We start from the raw sequence: 9,065 nt of genomic DNA, 5'->3' as shown, positions 1-9,065 counted from the left end.
TCAACAAAAGTCCGAGATGGTCATGGTGATGCTCCTTATGCACTCTCCTCACGGTAAAACTCTCATAGCATTTCCAGGGATGACAGTTTACTGGGGGATCGGCATCCCTCTGTGACCTCCAGCAGCTGAGATCCAGGATACCTGCAGCAGAGAACACGAGCCCAGCTGCACAGGTCGTTTCGGAAGAGGCTGACCCGGAGTATCGTGTGCCAGGGAGCCGAGCAGTAAGTGGTTCCTGTGGATGATGGGAATTAGAGGATTAGCAGCGTCCCTCTCCTGTCACTCCTCGTGCCAGCCTCCCTCGCACTTCATAGCACAGGAGCTTGGCTCAAGGTCTGCTGAAACAGTTACACCTGTCACCTTTACTCCGGGGCAAGCCGGAGGGTGGATGAATCCTGGCTCTGCGCTGCTGTAACTCTTAGCAGATGCGTAGGTGCAGCCAGCCCTATATACATGTGCACGCGCAGGGGAAAGCCCTTATACCGTCACCCACAGACAGAGCCCAGCTCCACACGCAAGCCCGCACTTACGCTATCGGCTACAAAGGCATGCACACGCGTGCGAGAGGAGGAGAGGTGCGCGCACACACAACCGTGCGGGACAGACACCCGCAGAAGCGCGCAGCCCCCGAGGCACACGCCCCGGGGGCGCGCACAAACGCGATCCCCGAGGTGCTCCGGGGGCACGCACAACCGCAAACCCTGCTGCGCGCACCCGGCGGCGGCCGCAAACGCGCACCCCGCTGCACGCACCCGGGGGCAGGTACGACCGGGGCAGGTACGACCGCAGGCGCGCCCGCAGGCGCGCCCGCCCCGCGGCACGCACGGCACCCGCCGGCGGCTGCCGCGACCCGCGAGCCCCTCCCCGCTCCCGCCCCGGCCGGCGGCCGCGCTTGCTCCCTCGCGCCCGCGGCGGCTGCTCGGATTGGCTGCGGGCGGCCCGGCCCTCCGCCGCCGCGGGTGAAAGGGCGGCGGGGCAGCGGGGGCCGCAGCGGCAGACATGGCGGCGGCGCTGAGTTGGGGGGCTGCGGGCGGCCGTCGGGGTCTCCGGGTGCTGCTGAAGGTGAGGGCCGCGTTGGAGGCGGGAGGCCCGGCCGAGGAGGTCTGGGAGCGTGGGCTCCTCCCTGGCCCTCGTTCCCTGCGCGGTGCTCGGCGCTGAGCTGTGGGGCCGCGCGCCGGTGCGGTTGGGGGTGCCCCTGTGGGAGGGACCGGGGCGGGTCCCCCTCGCCCGCGAGGGGCTGCGGATGGGGTGGCTGGGAGGGTGCTGTCCCCCGCGTGTGGGGCCGGGGGAGGGTCGGGGCGGGTCGAGTCGTGTCCTTCCTGAGGAGGGCTGCGGAAGGCAGCGTCCCCATTTGAGCGGTTGGGGGTGCCGGGGGTGCCCCTCTGGCTGGGTGAGGGGCCGCTGGGGAGCGCCTGTGTGCGGCCGCGATGCTGCGGCACCAGCAGGTTGTCGGGTGGAAGGGGAAGGAGTGCTGCCCCTCCGCCGGCTCCCGCGGGGTCGGTGCCAGCTTGGGCGCCCTGGGCTGGTGGCTGCGGCAGGCAGCGGGGAACCGGCTGGCCGCCCCTCCCGGCGGGCTGCGCCGCGGGCGCGCCTCCGGCCGGGCGGTGGTCTGCGGGTGGGCCCTGGGCTCGGCTGCTGTGGCTCGCAGCATCCAAGAGTCTGTTCCTTGGTGTGTGCCGTTTGTGTCTTGCCAGGAGTGATTATTGTTTTTTTTTTTTTCTTTGTAACTTAACCTTCTCCAGCAGCAGAAAATTATGTGCTACTCCCTGTTTACTTCTGTTCTCTTTCTGTTAAATGGGATCTTATCAAATCTCGAGGGTAGAGTATAGTTTTGTACTATTTTTAGTGGTAAAATCTTAGCTTGTAGGAGAAGGTTACTGCTTTGTGAAATTGTGTTGTCTCTTTCCCCCCTCTCCCTTTACCCTAGATACTTATGGATCTTTCAGCTATCACTTAAAGCTTTGTTGTGGGTTTTCATTCTTCTTACTTTTCATGAAAATGCGATAAACTTATTGCAGAACTATACTAATGTTTTTGGTGAAGACTTTAAAGTCTTTCTAGAAGTTATTCCTTACACTGTGGAGTAATTTCACTGAGTCAGTTGCTGTTTTCTTCTCTGTTACTTCAAGAGATTGTGTTAAAAGAAAGAGGCGATCACTCAGGATAAGAACAAACAGCATTATTATACCATGTTGTATAACAGTTGAATGATGCTATGACTAGTTTGTATATGGAAAAAGTGGTGCAAAATTGCTTACAATAGGAAGAATTTATATATATATATATTTTTTTTTCCTGAGAAGGAAAATATATATGGAGCTCTGCAAGTTCTAGTGGAAAAAAGAGGATCAACTTGCAGAACATTTTTGCTCCGTGTACCCCGGAGGGTATGGGGATAGGTTTCTCTCTAGAAATGTAACTCAATAACAATACTGTAAAGAACTCCTTGCATGTTTTTAGGGATCATGTAAAAGAGGTGGTTCTTGTGGCCAGGGCATTTTAAGAAAAAGTTAAAGAAAATGCGATGTACTTTATACAAGTATTTTTTTTCTCAGGAAATATGCATCGCAAGCTAGTCTTGCTGTGAAGGTGTATGTGAGAGAAGCTTCTTGAAAAGTGAAGAGAAATTTGAGAATGATTTGAGACAGTGATCTGGAATTCACAGAGGGCTCCTGCTGTTTGAAGACATTATTTTTTGGTAGCTGTATACATGTATGTGTATATAGATGTGGAAGACTTCTGCTCTTCCCACTACATAGTTTGAAGACTTTGATATCGGTCCTTTGGAGCCTCCCTGTGAAAGGCGTGCTTTGTATCCTTCCTTCTAACATCTCAAGGGTATGACCTGACAATGTCAGTGTAAACATTATAGAAATGGTACATTGGTGACACTTTTGTAAAACAAAATATTTTTACATCTACCTAATAGCACTTCTGACTTAAGTAACTGAAGTGATTTTTAGCCCTTTATACCTGTGTATGAAAGTCACCTTCAAGACATCAGTATATTGGAAAAGATTTAATCAACTAAATTTGCGTAGGAATTACTCTAATGGGTTATTTTATATTTTGCTGACATAGGCAAATAATATAATTGACATCTTCAGACTTAATGTGCTTGGAGCTCTTGCTACTAGCTCTTGCAAAAAAAATGTTAATCAGTTGTCCGTAACTTTTTCTGCCCCTCTCCTGTGGGAGTCAATAAAGGACCTGAGAAAGGACGGTGTAAAACCACTGACCTGGGGATTCCACTAATTGCTGTGTTTCTAATGTAATTAGCACTTCTATTTAGCTTTTATGCACAATGAGTTCTGTTTAGAATATAACAAATTTACTTGAATGCTTTACACTTCTCAAACTGTGAGAAAATCTGGTATTGAAAGAAGGCTGTAGTTACAGAATGAGCATGAGATGGCTTTTGGTATTTCAGTCTTGAAACTCTTCTGAGAGACCTGTCAAACTGTCTAAAATAATCATAGAATCATAGAATGGTTAGGGTTGGAAGGGACCTTAAAGATCATCTAGTTCCAACCCCCCCGCCATGGACAGGGACACCTTCCACTAGATCAGGTTGCTCAAAGCCTCATCCAACCTGGCCTTGAACACTTCCAGGGATGGGGCATCCACAACTTCTCTGGGCAACCTGTTCCAGTGCCTTACTACCCTCAGTGTAAAAAATTTCTTCCTTATATCTCATTGAAATCTGCCCTCTTCCAGTTTAAAGCCATTGTGCCTTGTTCTATCACTACATGCCCTTGTAAAAAGTCCCTTTCCAGCTTTCCTGTAGGCCCCCTTTAGGTACTGGAAAGCTGCTATAAGATCACACCAGAGCCTTCTCTTCTCCAGGCTGAACAGCCCCAACTCTCTCAGCCTATCTTCATAGGAGAGGTGCTCCAGTCCTCAGGTCATCTTTGTGGCCCTCCTCTGGACTTGTTCCAGTAGCTCCGTGTCCTTCTTATGTTGGGGACTTCAGAGCTGAACGTAGTATTCCAGGTGGGGTCTCACGAGAGCTGAGTAGAGGGGCAGAATCACTTCCCTCAAGCTGCTGGCCCCACTTTTGATACAGCCCAGGATACGGTTGGCTTTCTGGGCTGCCAGCGCACATTGCCGGCTCATGTTGAGCTTCTCATCCACCAGCACTCCCAAGTCCTTTTCCTCAGGGCTGCTCTCAATCCATTCTCCGCCCAGCCTGTACTTGTGCTTGGAATATAGAGTTAATAATAATAATTGATTATTATTAATAATTAATATAGAATAAAGTGATAAATACTATACATCACAAAATCGAGTGATCTGTCAATATGGATTTTGTCAGTATAGTTCCATTTTCTGACTGTTGAACTAAATGTATGGAAAGTTTCTCTGCCATCTGTGCCCTCGTAAGTTGTTGTCTATGCACCCACCATTTTTAAGTAATGGAAGTTATCTGTACAGTGGGAGCTCCTTGCTCTCTGCTCTGACAATATTTTTAGCATGCTGGTATTCCAAGGAAGTGTGTTTCCCCTTCTTTATGAGCTCAGGAGCATTAGGCTGACAGTACAGCAAGATTAGTATCTGCCATTAGGGAAGGGAGTTAAAATAGTCATCAATCTGGGGAGATGAACATAGCTCTAAACTTCTGGAGTTAAGTGATTTTTCTAGTGTGCAAACTACAGATTTTAGTACTGACAAGCACTCTTAAAGCAGACCACAGATAGAGATTTCTGGTTTTCTCCTTGCTCCCAGCAGTAGCTGTTTGGATTCTGTAGGCAAAGCATGCTGTGCCGTCTACTATGGGTGAATTTTAGTTTTGGAAGAAAAAGTTAAAAATTCATTGAAGCTTACATTGACTCAGAAAAAGACAGTCATCTTCTGAAACACTATTTATGTGTTCTAATTTTCTTGGGTTTTTTTGTTTGTCCCAAGCTTGCATTGGTGGTTCCTGCAGGATTGTTACAGTGCTGTGATCTGTTTCACAGGTACTAGCCTTGCTGGAGCTGTTTAAGTTTCTACTGTGAAAAACTGTTCCAGCTTTCTGCAGCTGTTGGGTCTTGATCACAGGCTATTCCTTTTGAGCTCCTGTCTCCCTCCAACTTGTGCCAGCACTGCTGCTTGAATATCTAAGTGGATAATCTGGACTGAAATCTAGCTGAGAACATGTTTTTCCCAGTCCTTGGGAGTATCTTCTCAGCTGGATGTATTCCCTGGTCTGGTTTACTATATGACTATACAAACTTCTGGGACTGGCAAAAGGGAGAAGGTGGTTGGTTGTAGGAGTGATTTATTTTTTTTTTAGCCTTAGGTGTATGGGTGTTTCCTTGTTTGTAGCTTGTGTTGTGTTGGTGAATGTGAAAAATGGATTTTCTTAGAATCATAGAATGGTTTGGGTTGGAAGGGACCTCAAAGATCATCTAGTCCAACCCCCCCAGCCCCACCATGGACAGGGACACCTTCCACTAGATCAGGTTGCTCAAAGCCTCATCCAACCTGGCCTTGAACACTTCCAGGGATGGGGCATCCACAACTTCTCTGGGCAACCTGTTCCAGTGCCTTACTACCCTCAGTGTAAAAAATTTCTTTCTTATATCTCATTGAAATCTGCCCTCTTCCAGTTTAAAGCCATTGTGCCTTGTTCTATCACTACATGCCCTTGTAAAAAGTCCCTTTCCAGCTTTCCTGTAGGCCCCCTTTAAGTACTGGAATGCTGCTGTAAGATCACTCCAGAGCCTTCTCTTCTCCAGGCTGAACAGCCTCAACTCTCTCAGCCTATCTTCATAGGAGAGGTGCTCCAGTCCTCGGATCATCTTCATGGCCCTCCTCTGGACTGGCTTCAGCAGCTCCATATCCTTCTTGTGTTGGGGACTCAGAGCTGAACGCAGTACTGCAGGTGGGGTCTCACAAGAGCTGAATAGAGGGACAGAATCACCTCCCTCGACCTGCTGGTCACACTTCTTTGGATGCAGCCCCTCTTAGAATTACCAGTGGTTCTCAAACCTAACTAGAGTGAAAGAGCTGTTATGTATAGTACAGTGTACCTTACAGAACCTTGTACATCTTTGTTTGCAGTTGGTTTCAGGAGGATCTGCTTAGCTAGGAGTGCTTGACTGTTCAGTGCTCTCTGAGAGAGTACAAAGGAAGGGAAAATACTTCATTAGAGGGAAAAACTTAGAAGCATTATATCTGCTTTAACTTAGAAGCATTATCTCTGCTTTTCTGTTTACAAGATTTGTACAATCTTGTATTAATAAGCTACATTTTCAGTCTTATAGATTAAAGTTCTTGCAGACACCTGAAGCTTGTGTGTAATCAAAATATGGAAAAAATTAAATTTTTTTCATTACTCAGGAATGCTTAGAGCTAATGGGAAATACACCGCAAATATAAAGCGATTATTCTCGTGGTGTCTTACACTGGAATTCCTGAAAGTGTAAGGGCAAAAACCTTAGTAGGATTGCTAGTGAAAGACAGAAGGAAGAGGTCGAATCTATGACTAGTGAAAATAAGTATGCTACTTCAGCTGTTACTATAGGCCACTGCTTACTGTATTTTCTAGTAATGCTAAAATATACATTCCTTTCCGTGTTAGACTTCTTAAAGCAAGTGTTGGTATATGATGCTTTTCCTGCCTGAAATCTGGAACTCTGCATGTCCGCTTCACCACTGAGACATTTTTCTGCCTGGGAAGCTCAGTATCAGTGAGTTGTTTACAAGATGACCAGTGTGGCAGGGAAGTCTTTCCTTGATGAGGGACATACAAACCTTTAAAAACACACATGTAAGTCACCTCTAAATAACTTAATTTTCTATTTCGCTTTTGCTTACTGTGTCCTTAAACCACCTGGAGAGGCTTCCTGTGGCTGCACTGGGTCCCTGGGAGGCAGGTTCTCTGACAGGCCTCAAAGCAGCAGTGTATGATAAGCTACAAATTACTGTGTAGTTTGATTTATAAAAAGTTATAACTGTTACAGCTATTCAGGTTTGAGCTCAGTTTGGCTATTGTGCAATTAACAGATAAAGCAGGATGGTTTTCCAAAATACAGTAGTAACACTGTTTTTTGAGGGTTCAGTAGAGGTGGGAAACTCCAAGCCAAACTCAGAAGTCCAGAGTTTAGCTCTCATAAGTGAATAGTCTGTGCTCTTGGGCTTTCAGGAGTCAAAAGCTTTATCAAATTGAAGTAACAAGTCGTGACGAAAATAAGTTATACCCAGTGACTCTGCTGCTCTCCCAGTTTTGAAAGATATGAAAATTACTGGGTCAAGCTGAGCTCTCTGGGCTCTGTTCTGCGGAAATTTGTATGTAAGGTATAATACCTAGGTCATGTGTAGTTTTAGGGAGGCAGCCAGTTAAGACTGTAGGTTGAGAGTTAGATTGTCTTGACTGGGTTGGTGGTTTTAGAGTTCTTTTGACGTTTTGGTGTAGCTTTTAATGAACCTACCTATAGCAGGAGCTTGGGAGCCCAGGGGTAAGTGACACCTGAGTAGCTGTTGATTTGGAAATGGCAATTTAGCAGTGTTCCTTTATGGCCCTAGCTGTGCATTTTTTACAAAATGTCTATTTATTTTAAAGTACTTATTCAGTTGCTCATAGTGGCTAGGAGCAGACCTGTAAAGAGACTTTTCTTGAAGTGGATTCTAGACTAAGCAAGCTCTTAAACCTTAGTGTATATTGGTGCAGATACATATAAAACTCCCCAGCCTCCTCTTTCCAAAACTGTGAATTAGAGTTGGAATTTCACATCTGAGTTGAGCAATATCCTTGATTTGTTTTAGGAAATCACCTCGCATGTATTCAGTTCAGGACTGAACCTGTTTCTCCAAGTGATTCTAGTGTGTGAGGAGGTAGTTAAGTTTTTAAACATAGATGTATAATTAGGTTAGGCTATTACAAGATTTTATGTGAAATCTGTCCAATTCTGTAGTGTAAAAGCAGAGCTGAGTGTGGTTTAATGCTTTTCCAGTTTTTTTAATTGGTTGGTAACTTTACTCTTTCTGTATAAAAAGTTTATTCAGGGCTTTTTTTCAAGACAGCATATGGCTAAGATTCTGAAACTTAATGCTGACTAATTTTCCCATCGTAGCCTTTCCTTCCAGTTTCTGTCTGTGGCATAACTTTTTTGGCTTCTCATATGCCTTCAAAACTAGCTTTGTATAAAAGGTGTTCACAAGAAAGTTCAGAAGCTTTTTTTCCCTTGCCCCTTTCCCCCAGCTAACTGCAAATATTTAAATTAGCCTTGCTGACCCTTAACAAGCACTTTCTTCTAATATTAACTTGGTGGAAATTTTTGTGTGTGTGGCCTATGTGGCCTTCTTCAGACTGTTTGTGGTCCTTCAAGCACTTCTGCCAATAGCGTTTGAGAGAAGAGGGACTCATCTGGAGTAGGAGAGTATACTCTGCTGCTTCTGCTGTAGCTATCCTTGGTCTTCCCTCCAACAGGATCTGGATTGCAATAGTCACTGAAGGTGTAATAGTCCTGCTGTACACATGGGATAATGACCAGCTGGTAGATGTTGCAGCTGTCGGAATTTGGTCCGTAACTATCTTCTCTCTTCAGTGTCTGGAATGACTTGTACTGTCACATCCTCAGATGAAGAATAATATATCCCTGTATAAAAGAAGGCTGTTTTTAAGATTTGATTCTAGCACATTAAATTTCATTTCAGGTTATTCTTCTTGATTTTAGTTTTGAAGAGTGAACTGGAAAAAATGAAAGAAGGTAAAATGCCACTAAAACAAAAAACTTGAGTGGGAGAGAACCCAGCACGTAAAACAGGCTGGAACAGTTACTTTCCACTGACTTTTTAGTTCCAAAAGAACTGAGTGTATCTGAATTGTTCTAGAATAACTGAGTTTATCTGGATTATCTGGGATAGTGTATGCAATGTCTGCCACTAGTGATTGGCATCTAAATGGTTTGTGAAGGTGTAGCTGCTTCCTACTTAAGAATCTTTATCTGAGCTTACATGAGGTAGTGTGTTCTAAGGCTTCCTTTAGTTTTGTATTACAGGACTTGTATTGAAATATGTTAACATTATAATAACAACTGCATTACAAATATGATGCCCTTAGCAGAAGTCAGCCCAGGATT

General features: G+C 45.7%; 1 protein-coding gene across 1 annotated transcript in view; it reads left to right on the top strand.

Annotated features, from left to right (window-relative positions):
• Positions 1–999: 999 nt before the first annotated feature.
• The window catches only part of PCCA (propionyl-CoA carboxylase subunit alpha), a 321,041-nt gene continuing 312,975 nt past the window's right edge, over positions 1,000–9,065 (top strand). The window contains exon 1 of the mRNA XM_086611055.1: positions 1,000–1,062. Within this exon, the coding sequence (XP_086467181.1) occupies positions 1,000–1,062 (63 nt within the window). The remainder of the gene's footprint in view (positions 1,063–9,065) is intronic.

This window comes from Tauraco erythrolophus, chromosome 1 (assembly GCF_009769465.1).
Source record: "Tauraco erythrolophus isolate bTauEry1 chromosome 1, bTauEry1.pri, whole genome shotgun sequence".
NCBI lineage: Eukaryota > Metazoa > Chordata > Aves > Musophagiformes > Musophagidae > Tauraco > Tauraco erythrolophus.
This window is presented reverse-complemented; position numbering and strand designations above follow the sequence as displayed.